This window comes from Branchiostoma floridae, chromosome 19 (genome assembly GCF_000003815.2).
Source record: "Branchiostoma floridae strain S238N-H82 chromosome 19, Bfl_VNyyK, whole genome shotgun sequence".
Lineage (NCBI taxonomy): Eukaryota > Metazoa > Chordata > Leptocardii > Amphioxiformes > Branchiostomatidae > Branchiostoma > Branchiostoma floridae.
The window spans coordinates 12,660,765-12,682,655 of NC_049997.1; the positions used below are offsets into that span (position 1 = coordinate 12,660,765).

Below are 21,891 nucleotides of genomic sequence, written 5' to 3' on the forward strand. Positions count from 1 at the left end.
TTGTTTTGCAAAGTGTGTTTGCTGGCGCGCTGAAAACAATCCATGACCTCGATTCGTCTCCATAAAAGTCTCCTTTGTTTCACCAGCTTTAATCTTGGCAAATCCGGCTGGTAAATACGACTTACCCATGGTTGTATGGATAAGAATATCCGCTCTTTATCAGCTGAAACCAAGCGATGCTCAGAAAAGCCTCTCACCAAAAATCACCAAGTGGAACGTCAAAAAGTAAACAAAACACAGAATTTTCGTCTCCCAAGCTCTATTTCCAAAGGGAATTCACAAATAATTTGCTCTAAAATATACTAAATGAACAGATGATTTGCGACATTTGTGTAAATCTTGTTTTGAAAACAAAAGTCAATTTTAATTTAATGTTTTCATCAGGTTTCTTTGCGATGAGATTTAACATGATGAACTTTGACCGACGGCAGCATAATGTAGTTAAGAAGCAAATATATACAGTGCTACATACTACTTTTAAAAGAAGGTACACACATTTTAGACATTGTATGATTTTAAATTTGTAGTAATCGTATTTTCCGAGGCAACATAAATGCACAAAGCTAGCTGTGTGAAAAATCTCAACGAAAATACTTGGCGATGCGTTTGGATTTCACGGAGCCTAGCAACCGTTGCTAAGAACGCCCAACAGTGTAATACAAGCACAGCTGACTCGCGCCATCGCTTTGCAACATCCTCGCTGAATCGGGGCGTTTTCCCGCCGATTTGTGCCACTAAACCTCCCAGTTTGCATCAAATTCACGGATTACACTTTGGTTAAGGTGAGTAACTAATTTTTCACGAGTAATTTTGACGCAAAATTGCGATTTTCTGCGTTAATTTTCAGCGTCACGCTGTGTAGAATGAATGAATCACAGGAGTTCTTATGTTTCACATGCTTCAATGGTCTCCGATATAATCCAAACTCTTCACTTATATGATTCATGCAATCAAAAAATTGAAAACCATTCGCAAATTAACGTTCTATTTGATGGTTTTGAACTATTTTTCAATGAACTGAGGCTAGACATATGTGTGAAGTCGACAGGATGTTTAGGCCATGGTTGCGTGCTCCTCCCTTAGTTACCGTTCCGTACACATGCGAGCTATGTCTGGATGTCTTCCAAAACCCCGAGGACATTTGCAACGATTCACACTTCAAAACCACCCTTTCAAAGCGTATCAAAAGCGTATCTTTAAGGGTACTTAATATAGCACAGTGTATGATCAAATGGTAATAACAAAAGCTTTTAGTTGAGAGTACTTTAAACCATAAATTTGAACAGTGTTTGTGCTACAAACGACCGCCCTTAAGACGAAAACGTTTTTCATTCAATAACTTAAGAAATGTTGAGATATAAATTCGTCATAAGCATAAAATGTGTTTTCAATCATGTAGAAACCGTTGACTTATTAGAAGATTCACTGTTCTTCGCAATGTTTACAATATGTACAGTGTATGTTTACTGTTTGCATGCGCCGGCCCACATTCCTATTGTCCTAGCGCATATAGCCTAGGGATGTTTTCGACGAATTAGTCAACCCTATCTCCAAGTAGATACATGAGAGACATCTTCATATATCCATCTGCCGCTGTTCTCTATGCCTTCTTCTTATTGTTTGGGAGGGTAAGGTTATTGCATAGAATGAGTTGAACCAAATACGTTGCTTGTTTATCGCTTGCAGTCTTTGTGTCCATACTTAAATTTCTAGCCTCTTCACACACAAAAAATTAAAAACCTTTTCTCGTGTAAACCGTACCTTATATTTACAAATATTGAGATTATTTAATGTAAATGACCAGTAGTATTGAACACAGGAGCCAACTGTCTCACTGCCTTTTCAAGCAAACTATTGTGTTTGCTTTTGTACAAATTAAGTGTGCTTCAAAAACTACAGTCAGCACTTGAAAAATACTTTGCATAATAGATGGCCATCTTCAAATGGAGACCTTTGTTGCTTTGCAGCAGATGTCCTCTTAAAAATTGTGCAAGAGCAATGAAGCAAAATTTGTGGGTTATTCATTTGTTATTGTTTAATGTTGGCCATATCCTTAATTTCTTTAAGCTGTTGTTAAGGTTCTATACAAATTTGAAATCTGTTGTTGCTGTGAAATCCTATTCAAACGCAAATATGGATGAATTCTTTTATTTCTTAGCGCAATCACGTACTAATGTTTGTTGTACTGAACATTTTGCATTGAAAGTTGGTAAAGGAAAAAAAAATTCATTAACACCGTTGATATACAACTTGCTCACAGGGGGCCAATTTTTTGTTCTTTCATTGCATCTGTGGTTTGTTTAACAAAAGAACATACTTGAACCCTTCAGAGTTGTTATATTGAGTGGGAGGGTTGTATAGCATGACTTTATACGTTTCTGACCGGGCTATTCTCTTCAAGTGACCTGTTTCTTTGCTGCCTCTCCTTGGTAACTGAATACTACACAGAGCACGAACATGGTACTCTCAGATTCTGTACAAAAATGCTCTGAGTTAAATAGCCTAGCTTACCAGGCTAAAGGCGGTATTTTCTTTAGGCACATTGTGTTAAGGACATGGTCAAAGGAAAGGCCAGGCACAAGCCTGGTAAGCGAGGTTAGAAGTACAATAGGTAGTTCAAGGTCACAATGAAATATATCAAACTGGCGGACAAAAAGAGAAGTGGTGTAGGATTTTGTTGTAAGTGTGTAACACACTCAGGTTGTAAGTAATTGGTGGTATAAGAAAGTGGAAAATAAATGCAATTTTGTTGGACATATTTTATTTTGACATCCAAGACTAAGTCTACTTTACCTGTATGCAGCAATAGTGCATGAATTGTAGGTAATATTTGCAATTCATTATATTGCAGCCTTTATTCGACATTGTTTTGCATAATGTTATTCTAGTACATCATTCTACATGTATTAGAATCTTTATTATTCCTAACAATTACTGTTTTTCATCATTATCATCATCTGTCATCCTATAAGTAAATGTGAAGTCTTGATAGTGTAGTTGATACACAACTTTTTCAGAAAAATATTACTTGATTCAAAGCCATTAAATTTTTAAGGCATCCCTTCAAACGTCATTACGATGATTTGCTCATGAAGTTAGTAGCAATCAAATTGTTTTTGCTTCATGGTAAACAATCTTAGATGCTACTTAGTATCTGTGCGCAGGTATGCCTTGAAAAAACATGAAAAGAAATTGAATATGTCCTTGTTCTTTGTTCACAAAGCTGGAAGTGTTTACTGTTAATAAAAACGGACACTGGATACAACACCCCCAAACAGACCCCTATCCCCATCAGCTATACTTTTGTATGGGGCTGGATTTAGTGGCCAAATAAAGAGGTTAAGAAAAATAAACGAAGTGGTGAGCGATATGGTTTATCAGTATACACACAAAACTTAAACGGAAGCCTTAAAAAAAGCAAGCTTAACAGGCTTTCGTCTGCTCTTTGTATAATGACAAAAAGAACAAAGGAGGATTTTATTTTACTAACCGTAACTGTATTGTTATAAGCAAGTATTAGTGATCATAAGTTTATAGGCCATTGTTTTTGAGCTAACATAACGTCTGTTTTCTTCCAAGCAGTCAGGAAAATGCTCAAATTTTTGACACGTTAACACAGCAGAATCATACTTTTTAAATATTTCTATGCAAATAATCAAATCATTATGTATAAAGGAAATTCTTTAAAAATTCACTTATTGCTTGTTACACTCCTTAACACTATCCTAAACCTTGCAATATTCAGCATAAGCCATTTCAAAGTCTTTAAGAAACCATGCACATTGTCGAAGTTGAAGGAAGGCCCCTAAAATGTAACGCTAGTTCACCTTTATCCGCGGGGTAACCTATGTCCGTTGTATTTCAAAGCCGGTGTTTTCAGGGATATCAAATCGACGGACTGAAGTTTCAAATTGTAAAATATCCAAAATATCGCTGTTTAAAACCACCGTCCTTTGTCTTGATATCCGGATTTCCATAAATATCCTGTTTAAAAACAAAAACCAATATAGGTCACCCCACGAATTAAGGTGAACCAGCGTTAAACTTCCCTCACTTACACCATGTTTAACTCCATATCCAGGCATGTTAATGTCTCTGAAATGTAAATGTCTCATTGTGACAATACTGTTCACACTATATCACAATCACTCAGTCAGGTCGTGTTTTAACAATTGCTCTTTTGGGTGCCGCGGTGGTACGGATGCAAGGGTTAAAAACACAGTGGTCCAAATGCGGTAAAGCACCGATATTGTCGGGACGGTAATTTTCCTAACGCAAAATAAATTATTGGGCCGTAAACTTGACTTTTAAGAAAGTACACATGCGCATGATACTGAACTTTGATGTTCTGGTTTCAGTGCTGTATCAAAGATGGGACGACTACCGATGGGCAGCCGCACGTCGCACGTGCAGGGCAGCACCGGACCTCAGTACAGCGTCATGAACTTCTACTGTACCCAGAATTCCACCACGTACGGACAGGAGGGATTCAAACCCAGGACCGGCAAACACGTGGGCACGGGTTACCAGTCTAACTTCAGGCCCGGCGTCTACTACAGCAGGCACTTGGATGACCTGGATAACCCAGAAATGGGGTAAGCTGCTTTTTTTTCTTCCTGCAAAATCATGTAATTTTTTGGCAATTCCTCTGGAATTGAGTTCTTAACAAATTGACATAGGAATTGAGACATCTGGTCTATGACCAGGTCTTTCATTTATCATTATCATTATCATGATAATTATTACCGTTAACAAAATAAATGATAAAGTATCCAAACTATTCACCAGAAGTTATAATTTGTGTCTGGAGGTCAAGGGACTAGGTAGGTAGGTAGGAATATACAGTATATCATTATGACATGGATGGGTGAATAAGCAACATCTTATCCCTTCTCTTGCTTTTCTTTCAGTGTCTTTCTCCTTTTTTTTCTTTCTTCAGGGAAGAGTTGTTATGCCCATTATTGTAGCATCCCTTTGCATTGTGTTGTTAAGGGCAGTAGTTCAGCACCAAGGAGAGGTCTCAGTCTCAATGATGGAAAATGATAAAGTCTTCCTTTTTCACATGTGTTCCTGTAAAAGGAAAGTTCAATCCTGTATGTTGTAATGGTCACTAATAATGACACTACCTACATTATCGCTTATAGCCGCATTGTGGCCAGAAACTACAACACGGTGACGAAGCTACACTTCCTGCCTTCCAAGGGGTCCGACGGAAGGGACCCCCTGCCAAGAAACATCCACATGAAGGGGAGCGGCTTTGTACGGCAGACGCCAATCACCACGCCAACAGTGGCTGAGGTAGGTTTCTTTGGGAATGCAGTTCTTAGCCAATTTGACAGATGGCATTGCTGACAGGTGCATGAATCTTGTGTGGCAGGTGGATATCAAAATAAGAATTAGGAAAGATCATGGCAAAACTGAAATGTAACGCTAGTTCATCTTTATCCGTTGGGTAACCTAAGTCCGTTGCTTCTAAAAACAGGGTATTTAGGCACATCAAATTGACGGGTGGTAGTTTTAAACTGCGATATCCTGAAAATATTGAAATTTGCAACTAACATCCGTCAACGTGACATCCCAAAATATCCCGTTTTTAAAAGCAATGGAAATAGGTTACCAAAGGGATAAAGGTAAACTAGCATCAGTCTCGATTTTACTGAAGAAGACATTGGAAAATGTTAAGACAGACAGTGACAAAGTTGTTGAATGTGTCTTTTCTCTACAGGTGAGAAAGGTCCATGTTGACACCCACCACACGGCACCATTCTCCATCCTGCCCAAAGCCAAACCACTGCTGCACAAGATCCAGTCTAAGGACCCTGTGGAGCTGGAGAATGGCAGTTTTGGGCCCGGCTTCATGACTACTGAGACTCATGTCAGGTTTGACGGCAAACCTATGGAGAAAAGTAAGTCCTTACATAACAATCCTCACTCACTCACTCACTCACTCACTCACTCACTCACTCACTCACTCACTCACTCACTCACTCACTCACTCACTCACTCACTCACTCACTCACTCACTCACTCACTCACTCACTCACTCATTCATTCTTTCATTTATTCATGTTTGAGCTAACTATTTGCACTACCACAAACCACTAGCAAATAGAGTTGTACTGTTTTGTAATACCTCTGGATGGCAAATTAGCACCTTGGAAAATACATTCTATACCTTTTATTCAACTCCTGTTGGACATTTCAATTGGACAAAGAAATAATTCCAATATAGAGTTTATTGAGTTTTTGCTCAGCTGAATTTTAAATGAATGTTCTTGTTGTTTTTGCCCTTTCCAGCTGATTTCTATCACAATTCCATCGGCAACAAGGAGGAGTCTGGGTTCACACACGCGTACAACGTGGAGCCCGTCACGTTCCATCCCGGGTCTCCGCACAAGGGCGAGATGCCAGTACGTCACTTCTACTGACTAATGATTTTGTCCATATCATTTAATACCAGCTTGAATGTTTTCTTGAGTTCTCTTGTTGGCTATGTTAGCAAGAGTTTTTAAGTTTCTTCCCTTACCTAATTATCAACGATTTTACTGGGGAAATGTAAAGCAGTGCATATGATTTTAGATGCATACTTATTTGTCTGCAGGATGTTTTTCTCTTTTTTGAGATTAAACTGTAATTTAGTAGTGAATGACATTTTGGAGCTTTCTCTGCTCTAATAGCACGCAGCACTGATATGAGAAAAGTTGAGTATACATTGCAGCCTGTTGACTAACCGAGATGGATACTCCCCTGTACACAAAATAGTGTGGGCAGGATTTTGACCTGTAGTACAATTCACACAGAACAAAACGCAAAACTGGTGCAAATTGTTGATTCAAGCAATAATGCTACATGTTTAGATCTGACTGACAGAGGCTATTTTTTCTTACCCCAGGGTTGGATGACAGACCGTCCCACGGGAGTCAGCATCATGAAGACAAACTTCCTGAGGAGTGAAGACCCCAGCGGGAAGGAGCCACTGCCTAACCTGACAGACAGAGCTGTGAGGGACACCGGCTTCACCCACGAGACAGCCAAACCACAGTTCCTCGGACATCCTGCTAATGTATGTGTGCTTTGGTTAATGTGCTTCCTTCCTTTCATCATTCCTTTCTTTCTTTCTTTCTCCTTTCCCTTCTTCCCTCCTCCTTCCCTCCAACCTTTCTTAAATCCTTCATTCCTTTCCTTCTTTCTTTCTTTCTTCCTTTCTTTCCTTCCTTCCTTCCTTCCTTCTTCCTTCCTTCCTTCCAACCTTCCTTCCTTCCTTCCTTCCCTCCCTCCTTTTCAATCCATCCTTCCTTCCTCTTTTCCTTTCTTACTCCCTTCCTCCCTCATTTTTCCTCTTCTTCCTTCCTCCTCTACCTCCATATGTATGCCTTGTTAATATGCTTAATATAATATAGGTTCTAAAACTTCTTCTTGGTACTGAAATGCCATCCATCACAAAACAATGCATAGGATTCATGCAATGATATAGAATACTTCATTAGATACTAACCATCCACTTGTCTCCTACAGGCCTTCACCAGAGTTGAACAGGTTCCAAGTCTGGTAGCAGAGAGAACCCGGAAGAATGACCCAGCAGAATATGTCAACATGGCTGCCCCTAACAACCATTCCAGGTAAACAAAGCTTCATTTTTGTTCTTACATTTTATATTGTTTTGTTCTTTGTTCTTGTATGTTGTGCTTGTGAAAGTTGAAAGTTTAAACTGAGAATTTTCTTGTGATTTTCTGACTAGCTTTTTCTTGTGATTTGCAGCCTGACAAAGAACTGGTTCAAGGGCGCTCAACGAGAGACGCCAAGCGAAACAGACCGACTCGGCAGGAAGGCTGTCGGATGGCAGGTGGGTAAACTGTTTCTGTCGATGACGTAAAAAAATCAAGAGAAAAGAGAAGAAAAAGAGAGGAAGGGGACAGAATTTTTATTCAGACATTGCAAAATGCAAAATTAAAAACTAATTTCAACACAAGGATTGAGCTTAAGCATTAATCTTTTCTGTCCTTCGGTCTTGCTTTGGAGAACTCAATCAAAAATATGCTGTATCTTATCCTTGTTTTGAAAATTTGATGACTCACCTTTTGTCTATGTCGTTAACACAGATGAAATTTTATGCTAAAATTCAACATACAAAAGAAGTTTTATGCTAAAATTCAACATACAGATCGTACAAACTTCCATTACTAAAACTCAACATACAGATGAACTTTCATGCTAAAATTCATTATACAGATGAACTGTCATGCTAAAATTCTATATGCAGATGAACTTAAGTGCTGAAATTCAATAGAAATGTTTGATATCTTCTTCAGGAGCTGTCAGGCTACAGTGCCAACAACGACCGTTACGTCCAGCAACCACCGACACTTGAAGACCTACAGAGATTTGTCACACACTACCAGATAAGGTGGGTGAAGTCTTAGAAAACTGTTTGCACAGATCACTTTGTAAGCTTTACACACTACTCTTGATCTAAACAAGGTATTTTTCTATTCTTGTGACCAACACCAAACAAGAAAAGCTACTGACAAAGAGAAAATTGAAGGGCAATAAACATCAAACATTATCTTAACAAATTGTTGGTCCAAAAGATACATTGTTTTGCATAAAACTCCATTCAATTATTTTCAAAAATTAGTTTCCGTGTATTTCTTGTTGATTTTGTCTGATACATTTTTCCTATACTGGCTCATAACTTGACCTAACTTCCTGCCTGAGTGTTTTCAACCATCATGAGGAAAGCAGCATTTTGACCTCCTCTTCCTGTCAGTCTGTGGTGACACCATTTTCAGAAGGAACAAAGATGAAACCTCCATACACATTAAGGTTAACGCTGGTTCACCTTTATTCGTGGGGGTAGCCTATATCCGTTGTTTTTAAAAACAGGATTTATTCAGGGATGTCAAGTAGACAGTGGTTTGAAGCTGCAATGTTTTGAAAATATCACAATAATTTTAAAACATTCGTCCTTTGAATTGTTATCCCCGAATACCCTGTTTTGAGAAACAACGGATATAGGTAAACCACCGAATAAAGGTGAACTAGCGTTACAGCAAAATAGAGCTACGGCCGCGTGGCGCGTTGGTACATCCGATCCCTGGATCTCGGAAGTTAAGCAAAGCGCGGCCTGGACAGTGCTTGGATGGGGGACCAACCAAGGACGTCCAGATTGCTATAGCCTCACAAAGCTTTCCAAGAAATCGTCTTCCGCGAGGGACGTAAAACGGGGGTCCCGTGCTTGAGGAGGTGCCTCGACCACGTTAAACAGCCTCATTACTCATACTTGGGCTACCTACTGGCTGGCAAAATACACCAGATATTATTGTTATTATTATTAACATTGCCCTTTTCCTGTCCAGATTCCACGACAAGAACCCTGAGGGTATTGACCGCGAGGGTCACACGTGGGGAGGGCTGCAGGAACAACTGCCCGACGGATTCACCAAGAGCACAGCTGTCCACAGCTACGGACCCGCCATCAACACCACAGACACTCTCCGCAGGCTACATCCATACGTGTCTAGGTGAGACTTTTAAAAATTATCTATTCCCTTTTAAAAAAAATTGAGTGAGTTTACTATGCAGGTTATTCATCTGTTTGGTTAACATGTACATGTGTATTAAACCTCCACATTGAAAAACAGTCTGCAGTCTGACTAGCATTTGACCAATCAGCTTGCTGTTATTAAAATCATTTATGAAATAAGGAAAGACATAAGCATCCCTCCAATAAGCTCGCAGGATACCATGAGCTTGCCTTATTTGGTGTGATATAGCTTTTAGCCAATCAGCACCCATCTTAAATTGGTTTTAGCCAATCAGCATCCACCATAGATTGGTGGATCAGTCAATCAGCATCCTCCAAAGTATTAGATAAGTTGAGACAAGAAGATAACAACTCTGTCAGTTTTTGTATATGAGGTAGCAAAAATATTTACTGTTTGATATTTCAGTCAGCATTTCAAACAGCAGATTGAATCAATACAATCATTCTTTGTGCAAATATGTAATTTTGTCAATTTATTTTTCATCTCATTTCTTTAGGAGTATCAAGGGGACCGACCCATTCTATGATGATCACACCCATGACAGCAAAGTCCACTCAGAGTTGAGATCTTCACTACCCCCCATCATGGCATAGAGGTGGAACATTCCACGCCCAGTATTTGATTCCAATTAGCCAAGACAGAAAGACTTTGAAAAGAAAAGTCACTTTATCAAATGTATATTTGGTGTTTATTCATTTGGTGATATCAATATTCAATATTCAACCCCAAATATCATCCAGAAAGAAACAAAATATTCTATGATTTTATAGCCATGTATGTTGACATTAGTTCTTGCTTGGATGATCAACAAAATTAAATACATATATATATAATTGATGTGTATTATGAGTCAGACTATTATAAGTATTAAGCATTTGGAGACAACCAAACTGTATATATTTCACTGTGTGATTTCAAAATACCTGTGTGCATTGTCATCTGGTGTTCGAATTTATTGTCTTGAACAGAAAATCTAGTAATACCTTGAAATCTCTGAATCAAAGTTGAACCTATAATTGCCAACACAAAAAAATTGGGGTTACCCAAATTTTTGACTAATCAACTTCAGCCTTTGTCAAGGAATTAACAATCCACTGCCTCTATGACATAACTTTATGCAGTCTTGTTGAGTACAGTGGATCATTTGACTAAAGTCCAATTTTTCTTGTTGGCAACTACAGTTCAACTTAAATTTGTTTGACACCTTTACAAGAATGAGTGGATGCTATGTGCGTTCGGAACTGTAAATTTGTTGCTGGCAACATGAGTGTAACTTCATATTATTTTGCACTTTTGTGAGGGATACTCTACAATGCAAAGAGCTGCTATGAACGTGTATAATACTGTCAAAGAATGGGATGCATCTATTTTATGTTTATCTAGTACGTTTTTTGTAAAGCTTTACTCATTGTCTACCAAATATATTGTATTTTACCTTCTCCCAAGTGCGTTGTCATTTCTTTCAGATATATAAGGTTACAGTTGCTGTCATTCATATAAAATATCATTATGTATAAGCTAGCCCCTAAAACATTTATGACTTTAAGAGAGGAATTGATTGATGAATACTTCTTTCATAGACATTTTAAAAAGCATACATTACCACAAGCCAAATCTATCAATATTGAATTAACGTTTATTTATATCGTCAATGATAAAACATTTACATGTATTTCACAAAACGAGGGCAGACATGTCCTATATTATATCACATATCACATCAGTGTCATTAAATTATTATAACATTATATTATTAAAACATGCACAATTAGAACAACGCTTTTAAACATGCATAAATTTTTTTTGCTGCAGTCTAAGTTTTACTGACTAAGTTCTATATTTTGCATCAAAATAAAGAATTGCTGACACTAGTATACAATATGTAAATATCAAATAACCATATCAGCAACAATGAAAATATTCACAATATATAATTTTTTAATGATGAATACAGCCAAACATGAACACTTGATTTTTTCGAGTATAAAAACAAGTCTTGATGATTCTAGGTGATTTACGATTCGTCAACAAGGGACTCTAGTCGTGGTAATTAACCACTTTGAGCCTAAGCCGTAAGTCAGGGATAGGGTGATGTCTTAAGATTCCAAGTTAGAGTTAAAGTTGCGGCCGGAAAAATTTTATTTCATTCAGAAGGCCCCTTTGCGCGCTATTGGAAAATGAAAAACGCTTGCCAATCGGATGCTTCCTTGCCGAGATAATCTCAATCGTATGGACTCTAGTCGTGGCATAACCGATCGCCTAAGCCGTAAGTCAGGGGTGGGGTGATGCCTTAATAACGCAATTCTAAGTTACAATCATTACTAACTGTCCATTTCTACTTCACTTTTCTCCTTCAAGTAAATCTTCACCAGTAGCAACATGCCCTGTTGAATCTTCCGTCGTTTCTTCTTCCATCGTGCCTCTTTTAGCAACGACATCTAGATCTTGCAATGTTCCTCCTGTCCAAACGTTCGCGTCATTTGCTACACTCGCACATTCGGTCTTTTCATAGGCTGTCTGATTCTGATCAACCGACTTCGTGAGAGACATACGACTCAAATTACAATCTACAACAGCAAATGTACCCTTTTCTGTTCTGTAGAGCGAAGTGTTGGGGTTAGTTTTTCTAGTTGTGGTCAACCCGACTTCAGCTACTGTAGCACACATAGTCAAAGAGTCGTCGTAGTTGTTTTCATCGTTCTCTTTTCGTGAAACCTCTTCAGATTCACTGTCAATGTTCTCGTCTTTTGTTTCGTCGTATTCATGTTCGCAAGGAAAGTCTGGAGCTGGCTTGCTGTCACCGTGGGCGTGTTCGTCTTTTATTTCACAATACTCGTGGCCCGACGGATCGTACACTTCATCTTCATTTATTTGGCTGTACGAGTGGTCGTCAGTTTGGCGGGAATCTGATATTTGTTCACCTACACCGCTGGTAACTGTATCTTTTATTTCGGAGTATTCGTGGCTCGATGGATCGTACACTTCATCTTTGTTAATTTGGTTATACTCTCCCTCTGTCTGACTGGAATCTGAAACTATTTTACTTTCGCTGTTGGTATTATCATCTTTCATTCTACAGTACTCGTGGCCAGATGGATCATAAACTTCATCCTCATTTATCTGGTTGTAGGCGTTGTCGTCTGTTTGTGGAGAGCCTTGAGCGTCTCCACTCTGGAGCGTTGTACCAACAACATTATTACCTTGGTACATTGGGTTGCTCTGTAAATGACTTGCGACGTTGCTTGTCGGGGGTTGTCCTACATTTTGGTTGCGTCGCCTTCTTTTTATGCACAAACCAACCAAACTCAATACAATGACATGTCCTACCAGCAAAGAGATCACTATCAGAGTTATCTGAATGTGTGTTATGCCAGCTACATCGGGGGGCGCAGTAGTTTGAATGAGAGAAACAAACGGTTGACCGTCGGTTGCCCAAACTGTACTATTCTGTGGCGTTGTTTTTCTCTCATCCATTTTGTTATCAGGAATAGAAGTTGCATTGAGAACCGTTTCATCTGTTTTTGTTTCCCAAGTGCCTTCCTTCGTGGTAGTCTGCACTTCAAAACAGTTTGCGTCCTCGCGTTTTTGTTCCTCCCCGGTCACGTTAAAGAACGAAACATGCCTCTGTTTTTGAACGATGGCAAAACAAGTTACTCTCAAAACGGACCGTTCTTTGTCTTTTTTCAAATCTTCAGGGCGACCGTGAAGAGATCCTTCATCCACCTTATTTACTACCACGCTAAAAGCATTTGGTCTGTTGGAAACGCCCTTGGTGCTTGTTTTTATACCAGAGACTCCCAAACTTAACAAACCCTCAATGGCAAAGCGAAGACCTCCTGTCTCTTTCCATGCCTCCAAACATTGGTCTGAAAACGACATGTCTGTACTCTGTTCTTCATTATCGACCACCAGAATGACAAAGGGCGGATATGACGTAAAATAACCCAAACGAATGTTCTCATGGAGTCGACCACACTTGTAGAAGTTATTGAGTGCATGGTCGAAATTATCAGACCAATCAACGACAAATCTTTCCTCCCTACCTTCATAATTGACATGTAGAATCATACCATTGATGATTATCTGTAGCCACTGATTGTTTGGGGGACACATTCTAAGTTTTATGTTCCATGCCATGTTGTACAAAATGTTTGCTTTGGAGGAAAGAAGACTATGTCCGCTAAGATGTATAGAGTCGTAGTCAAGACCAAGAAATGTAGATCTCTGCAGACATACGAAATCGTTATCTTTTAAGTGAAGATGATCTAGTCCCTTTAAAGACTCAAACGCATCCCGTTGAATCGTCTTAATTTTGTTTCCGCTCAAATCTAACTTGGCGAGTGTCTCTAGTCCATCAAACCAACCGACCTGTACCTCTCGCAATTCGTTCCTCTGTAGGAGTAATTCGAAAAGGTTGTTCAGATTTTTAAAACACCCCGGGTCTAAACTTGAGATGGAATTGTCAGAGAACGAAAGCCGTTCCAAGTATGAATACGACTCGCCGAACCAGTTTCTTGGAATGTGTGCTAACATGTTGCCGTCTAAAATCAAGTTTTCAAGTCGATTAAAGCCTTCGAACGTCGCGTTACTCAGTTCTTTTATCCCCACGTCGATAAGAAAAAGACTTGTAAGGGCAGAAGAGTCGATTACAGCTAGTTTTTGGGACGATAATGTCCCGTACTGAAAACCTGCCAAAGCGAGCCATTCTATACCCAGGAAACATTTTCCCTTCGGCTCCTTTGTATTTTCAACTGAAATGAATGCATCGCTGCCGTTACAAAGAACACACTCAGTCCTGTGCCTTAAATGGATAGTACTTTGAGGTCCATTATCGTTTATCATTTTGTCCCGAGGGACACAAGAGGTCAGTGTTTTCCTCGGACATTTCGGAAAACATGTTTGCTTTGCCGCTATACTTGAAATGATCGACAAGAAGGCAAGCACGACAAAAAGGCCGACCATGGGCTTTGTTATCGAAGTCATCCTCGGCACAGATATTTCTTATGTGCAATCAATGACCTCAATGTTAATATTTTTGTCGTGTTAAAATGCTTTTCTTTGTTTCGCTTTTGAAACGTTGTTGCTTTCAGATGTTTTCAGGTTCGTCTTTTTCTATGGTTGAATATGCGTTGGCTTCTTAGTTTTGTCAACGAAAGCCTTAATGATAGACTTGTGATGTCAAGATCCTTCTCACGTCGTTCACTTGCCCTGACAGGCCAGGAAATCAAAACAAATCTAAATAGACAAAAGTCAGGAAAACGTTGATTAAGTTTGCAGTTCACTCACGGGCTTTGGATGCTCAGAGCTGTTTCCGCTATTGTTCTTGACGACAACTAAATGGATTCCGCTGTACGTTAGATTTTACGTATTGAGGCACTGAAGACAGTAAACAACGATAAAAACTTTCACCTGACTACTCGGGTTTGGACGTTCCGAAGTTATAGAGAACCGCGTGCGGCACGTCTGAACCCGATTGATAAAAGGGTCTAGAAGAACGTCGATGATACAGCGTGTTTTCCACCGTCGGAGTGAAGATTTTGAACCAGCGACAGCAAATAGTTGCGCGTCTTCTAAAATTCTCTCTCTCTATTTTCTTCCTAGTTCTCGAAGTTTTCGTTGATGCTGTTTCTGAAGCTGTTTCTATTGCTAGCAAGACGGTTTGTTCAGCAACAGTTACTAAAGAGACTGCAGAAGACACTGCCTGCTCATCCTCTCAAACATCCTGATTTATCCTCCCAAACCCAGACTTATTTGAAGACGTATGATTAAGTGACCCACATAACACCGCAGAGAAGATTGAAAGAAGGCCATCATGTCTTGATTTTATGCATTACATGGCATCCACGCGCGCATCAACTTCCACCTGTTTTAAATGATAGATAGATAGATAGATACAGAGAGGAAGAGAGAGAGAAAGAGAGATAGAGAGGGGGAAAGAACGAGATAAAGAACGAGAGAAAGGACGAGAGAAAGAAAGAAGGAAAGAAAGAAAGAAAGAAAGAAACAAAGAAAGAAAGAAAGAAAGAAAGAAAGAAAGAAAGAAAGAAAGAAAGAAAGAAAGAAAGAAAAAGAGAAATTTGTGTGATATTTCCATTAAAAAGTCAATGGTAACATCAATCTAATTTAAGGTGGGCTCCCACTGCACTCGCGTCACGCTTGCGTCGCTTCGGGGTTCGTTCATTGTGTCACTGTTGTGTTATTTTCGCCGATTTTCTGTTGCGCTCCCACTGACATGCGTCACTGTTACGTTTCTAGACTAAATGGACAGGTTATCGGAAGTCGCAGCGTTGTCAATGTATGAAAAACACTGTAAAATGATTAAAATGCCTTAAAAATGAGATTTATAATGAAATAATTTCCATTGTGATGATGCTTATGCTTATGAATGTTACTAAAAATGTCATATGATAACTTTAAAAGACTTTTACAGTAAAAGAAGTAACCAAAATGAATGGGCACGAACCATATACCAGATTTGACTCCATCGCTTATGTGTTTTGCAACAAGTACATGTATGTAATGGTGTGTGTTAATTTTCATACTTCACAAATGAAAAATCTTGATATTTCCTACGTTTTAATAGGAAATAGACAAAATATAACCGTGATACTGTTGAAGGCATGTTGTGCCACTGTTGTGTTACTCTTGGGTCACTGTTGTAACTGAAAAACCACTGTAAAATGATATCCAAAATGTATCCAAAATAGCTTTTCGATGATAAAATGATGTTTACTTTTGATACTTGGTGCAAAATAGACAAAATATAACCTTGATACTGTTGAAGACATGTTGGCGTCACTATTGTGTCACTGTTGTGTTACTCTTGGGTCACTGTTGTGTCACTCTTGTGTCACTGTTGGGGCATCTTGCCACTTGCGTTATTTTTTAACTTCCAAAAAACCATCGCGCTTGCTTGTGTCACCTCTAGGTTTGCTTGTGTCACCTCTAGGCTCGCTCGCGTCACCTCTAGGTGCCGCGGGGTCACTTCTGCGTTGTCGAACCCCGAAGCGACGCAAGCGTGACGCGAGTGCAGTGGGAGCCCACCTTTACAGTGCAGGGAGGCGCAGTTTAATGAGGTACCAGCCTTAGCTAACGTCACATTGCCAAACCGATGCTCGGCCGGGCTGTTTATGGGTGAGAAAAAAGAAAAGTGTACGAAAAAAATACAAAAACAATGCCTACGACTGTTCTCTTTACGTCTTGTGTAGTTTGTTGTCTTTTATATCATACTTTTCGTTCCCGAAAGCTGATAGTCCGGACCCCGATTTGGAAATGTGACGTAGGCCATCTGACACATGGGTAGGTGAAAAAGTATCATTAAGTCTTCTGGACGGCGGTGAATATTCATACACGATCAGATGAACTTTTTCGATGTTTACCAAATGAGGCCTTAAGAAAAGTGTGTTGTTCTTTAAGAGCACCAAACTACTCCACTATCTTACGATTAATCGAATAATGCTTGTCACGAGGAAATTGGAAATGTGCCTCGTCTAATAAACTATGGCTTTGCTTTTTGATTATGCCGTTTGGCAAAACATGTGCCCAATCTACGAGGCCCTCGTACGAGGCTATCATTATGATTAGTGCATGCGTGAGGGGTTGGTGTCACCTTTGTCTTGGAGGAAAAACGGTAACGTTATGCATGATATCAACACAAGGACGTTAACGTTAACCAAGCTTCTCTATAGTCCAAAAAATTTGCCAAACGCCTGAACACTTAAATTGGGTCATCCGATATACATGGATGTGCAGGTGTAGATTTATCTTCTTAGTTAATATATTTACCTCCATGAAATGTCATGGAATGGAGGTTATATTTTCTGTTATGTGTCTCTGTCTGTGTAGATGATTACTCAAGAACGGCTAGATGGATTGGTTTCATACTTGTTGTGTTGGTGGGGTGTGATGAAAGCTCGAATCGATGAGATCTTGGGAGCCGTATCTGTCGTTATAATCGATGTAATAATATCAGAAATCACCCCTATATTTGAGATATATTGGTACAGGCATCGTGCTGTATGTGTTTGTTAATGGGCTTTGCTCCAAGCAGATAGTGAGGTGACAGCTGTTTGAGGAACCCCCAGTAGTTTTATTTATGTCTGCTTAGGACTGTTTGAAATATTTGTAACAGTTGGCACAGTAGTTACCTCCATGAAATGTCATGGAGGTTATATTTTCTGTTATGTGTCTCTGTCTGTGTACAAGATTACTCAAGAACGGCTGGATGGATTGGTTTCATACTTGTTGTGCTGGTGGGCTGTGATAAGGCTCGAATCGATGTGATTTTGGACGCCGTATCTGTCGTTATAATCGATGTAATAATATCAGAAATCACCCCTATATCTGCGATATATTGGAACAGGCATCGTGCTTTAAGTGTTTGTTAATGGGCTTAGCTCCAAGCAGATAGAGAGGTGATTTTTATGACAGCTGTTTGGGGAACCCCGAGTTTTTTTTAATATGATAATTAGTTTGATTTATGTCTGCTTAGGATATCATGGACATGTGAAGCGTAAGTATAACAGGTATGGATGTCTCACATACTGTACTGCTGATTTGAGTGACATGGTGATTAAAATGCCATTAGGTCCTATCATCTTAGATGGGTTGGGTGTCAGAAGTTTTATGGGCAATACAGATGTTCTGATTTCGTTACGATAAGGGACAGTTGTCTAGCCTGTTAGTTGTCTCTTTCGTAGCCAATGGTACTTGTTTTTTAGCAGACGGGGTTGGCGCCAAGTATTCATCTTACAGTTGATGTAGGGCTATCAGAGGAAAGTGTGCATCTCATTTTTGTACCGTGTGAACAGCTGATGTAATGACATATTGGTGGAAAATCAAATCACCATCTGACTAAAGTTGGCCACATCCCTTCTTCTTTCTGAGTTTCCAAACTTCCTCCCACCACACCGCTCTGAGGCACATAGTCGAACCTCAATAATGCTGACAACCTTAGACAGTTTAAATGCCAAACATCAAGCTTAAGGAACACCACGCTACCATATGCCGTCGACCTCTTAAACGCACATTACACAATTAAGTGTCACATTTTAATAATTACTAATCAGATGGACATCCTCTGTGTCATTAAATAAATACACCACTACTTTCCCATAACATTTATAACCATTACTCTCAAATACAACCGACTATAAACATACATACCATCCACAAAAAAGCAATAAATATTTCATGGAGGTATGAGGTCCCCGAACTCTAGTTATTCATAGATAGACATACTGGCATCTTCCCCAATGTATACTTGATGCAATCTTTCAGAAACTGATACGTCAGACAAAAGAGAGCATCAAAATGCCCTATTTTTGTGAAGGTCGCGTTTTCAAGGACGCCGGACGGTTTATTTATTCTTGCACTTTTCTGACTGCAACAAAGGGGAGGGATGATGTGTTGTTCTCGGATCTGTACTATTTTGACCAGAAAAGTTCCAAAATACATCTTGTGATTATGTAGCTGTCTCAAGCACGTTATCGTAGCCCTACGTTATCGAGGCCTTATCAGCCTTAGGGTTTGAGTTCTGAACATGCCGCCTGGTTAAAACAAAAGAAAAAGACGTCGATCCACAAAAGCATGTTCAAAATGGTCTTTGTATGTTATGTGTTGATGTGTCATGTACTATGTGTTATCCAGGGCCCCACTGTGAAGCAGTGTGGCTACACTGAGTTGGGCCACCCTGGCTAAAGAAAACAGAATAAAAAAAAATCTACAATTCCAGACCAGACCAGTACTGAACGTGTCACAGATTCATAAACTGATAAAATGGTTGTGCTCCAAACAACGTTGTCATAGATCTTATATAGCGCCCATTCTATCCAAGATATTGATGAAATGCAAACGCGGTAGTAGAGGACTGTAATGATACACCATCTACCACCGACGCTTGAAGACCTTCAGAGATTTGTCACACATTACAAGATAAGGTGAGCAAAATCTTGGAAATCAGTTTCCATGGATCTTTTTGTGAACTCTACAGTCTTTGAATAACTACATGGCAATAATGACATCCGCACGCACATTGATTTTTGCCAGTTCTAAAAAATGAAACTGAGGCCACGTGTGACCCAATAGTATCCCTGGTCAATTAAAATGTTATACTTGCCAGGGGTCTGTTCTCCAGCAGGGCTAGGGGGCACATGATCAGGGCATGGGTTACAGTACTTTTTAAACAAGAATGAGCAATGTCGATGTAGGTTAGACATCCAGGTAATAAGATACACCAAAAAGTAGTTACTCAAGCAACTGGATATGGTTTTGAAACGGTTAGTTTCAAAACCATATCCAGTTGCTTGAGTAACTACTTTTTGGTGAATAATGAGCAATATCTAAAATCATTATTGAAATGGTGACAATTGTCTCTTGCAGTCTCACTAGATGTGAACATAAGACAAACCAAGCCTTTGGAAGAATGGGCTGGATGTTAGTCCTTTGGTTAAAGCAGCATTTTGCTGATTATTTTGTTTTTTCGCCCTCGCACATTAGTCTTGGGGTCTCCCGAGGATGTCATCCATAAAACTAAGATAGTGTGGCCTTATAGCAATATAGTTTTGCATCTAAAAATTGCCATTTTCCCATACAGATTCCATGACAAGAACCCTGAGGGTATTGACCGCGAGGGTCACACGTGGGGAGGGCTGCAGGAACAACTGCCCGACGGATTCACCAAGAGCACCGCTGTCCACAGCTACGGACCCGCCATCAACACCACGGACACTCTCCGCAGGCTACATCCATATGTGTCTAGGTGAGAGTTTGAAACTTTATTTTCCCTTATTAAAATGTTTTAAGTATAACGCTGGTTCGCTTTTATCCGAGGGTAACTTAATTGTTTGCAAGAAAAAAACGTATTTAGGGATATGAAGTCCACGGACGGTGGTTTCAAATCGGAACATTTTAAAAAAATACTGCAAATTTTAAACCATCGTCAGCAGATTTAATACTCCTAAATGTGCTGTTTTTAAAGACAACGGATAAAGGTCACCCTACGGATAAAGGCGAATTAGCATTACTTATTACAAAATTTGCAACAGGTAGACTCATCTGCTTGGTTACATGTATTAAACCCCAACATTGAAAAACAGTCTGCAGTCTGACTAGCATCCGAACAATCATCTGGCAGTTGCTAATGTATAATCATTTATAAACTTGCCTAAGAAGGAAAAACACAGTGTCCCATATAGTTGTCAGCCAATCAGCATCCATCATAGATTAGTTTTAGCCAATCAACATCCTCCAAAGTATTAGATAACAATGTGTCAGTTATTGTAAAAGAGGTAGCAAAAATATTACTGTTTGATCTTCCAGTCAGCATACTTTTTGATGCAAGCATTAATACCCACTGCAACTTTATCAATTACTTTTTTTGTATACTTGTGTAATTTTGACAATTTATTTTAGATCTCATTTCTTCAGGAGTATCAAGGGGACCGACCCATTCTATGATGATCACACCCATGACAGCAAAGTCCACTCAGAGTTGAGATCATCACTACCCCCCATCATGGCATAGAGGTGGAACATTCCACCCCCAATATATGATTCCAGTAGCCAAGACAGAAAGACTTTTTGAAAAGACAAGTCACTTTATCAAATGTATATTTGGTGTTTATTCATTTGGTGATATCAATATTCAATATTTTACTCCAAATATAAACCAGAGAGAAACAAAATATTCCCTTATTTCGATAGCCATGTAACTTTATGTTGACATTAGTTCTTGCTTGGATAATCAACAAAATTAAATACATATATATATATAATTGATGTGTATTATGAGTCAGACTATTATAAGTATTAAGCATTTGGAGCGGCCAAACTGTGTATATATTTCACTGTGTGATTTCAAAATACCTGTGTGCATTGTCATCTGGTGTTCGAATTTATTGTCTTGAACAGAAAATCTGTAATACCTTGAAATCTCTGAATCAAAGTTGAACCTATAGTTGCCAACACAAAAAAATTGGGGTTACCCAGATTTTTTACTAATCAACTTCAGCCTTTGTCAAGGAATTAACAATCCACTGCCTCTATGACATAACTTTATGCAGTCTTGTTGAGTTGTGGATCATTCGACTAAAGTCCAATTTTTCTTGTTGGCAACTACAGTTCAACTTAAATTTGTTTGACACCTTTACAAGAATGAGTGGATGCTATGTGCGTTCGGAACTGTAAATTTTGTTGCTGGCAACATGAGTGTAACATCATGTTATTTTGCACTTTTGTGAGGGATACTCTACAATGCAAGGAGCTGCTATATGAACGTGTATAATACTGTCGAAGAATGGAATGCATTTATCTTATGTTAATCTATAAGTGCGATTTTTTGTAAAGC

General features: G+C 39.1%; 2 protein-coding genes across 3 annotated transcripts in view; one reads left to right on the top strand and one right to left on the bottom strand.

The window, feature by feature from the left end:
• The window catches only part of LOC118406747 (26S proteasome non-ATPase regulatory subunit 10-like), a 14,818-nt gene extending 14,562 nt beyond the window's left edge, over positions 1-256 (bottom strand). The window contains exon 1 of the mRNA XM_035807052.1: positions 126-256. Within this exon, the coding sequence (XP_035662945.1) occupies positions 126-129 (4 nt within the window). The 5' untranslated portion in view covers positions 130-256. The remainder of the gene's footprint in view (positions 1-125) is intronic.
• A 367-nt stretch (positions 257-623) lies between these two features.
• On the top strand, positions 624-21,242 carry LOC118406796 (protein phosphatase 1 regulatory subunit 32-like). 2 transcript variants are annotated; one of them, XM_035807134.1, is made up of 11 exons: positions 624-782; positions 4,359-4,595; positions 5,145-5,298; positions 5,726-5,906; positions 6,298-6,410; positions 6,893-7,063; positions 7,516-7,619; positions 7,759-7,843; positions 8,310-8,404; positions 20,140-20,304; positions 20,973-21,242. In XM_035807134.1, exons 2-11 carry the CDS (start codon positions 4,372-4,374, stop codon positions 21,067-21,069), a joined length of 1,389 nt encoding a protein of 462 aa, XP_035663027.1. In that variant the 5' UTR covers positions 624-782; positions 4,359-4,371; the 3' UTR covers positions 21,070-21,242. The 2 variants fall into 2 exon arrangements, with proteins under 2 accessions (XP_035663027.1, XP_035663026.1); XM_035807133.1 differs by lacking the exons at positions 20,140-20,304; positions 20,973-21,242 and adding exons at positions 9,357-9,521; positions 10,042-10,986.
• Positions 21,243-21,891: the final 649 nt, after the last annotated feature.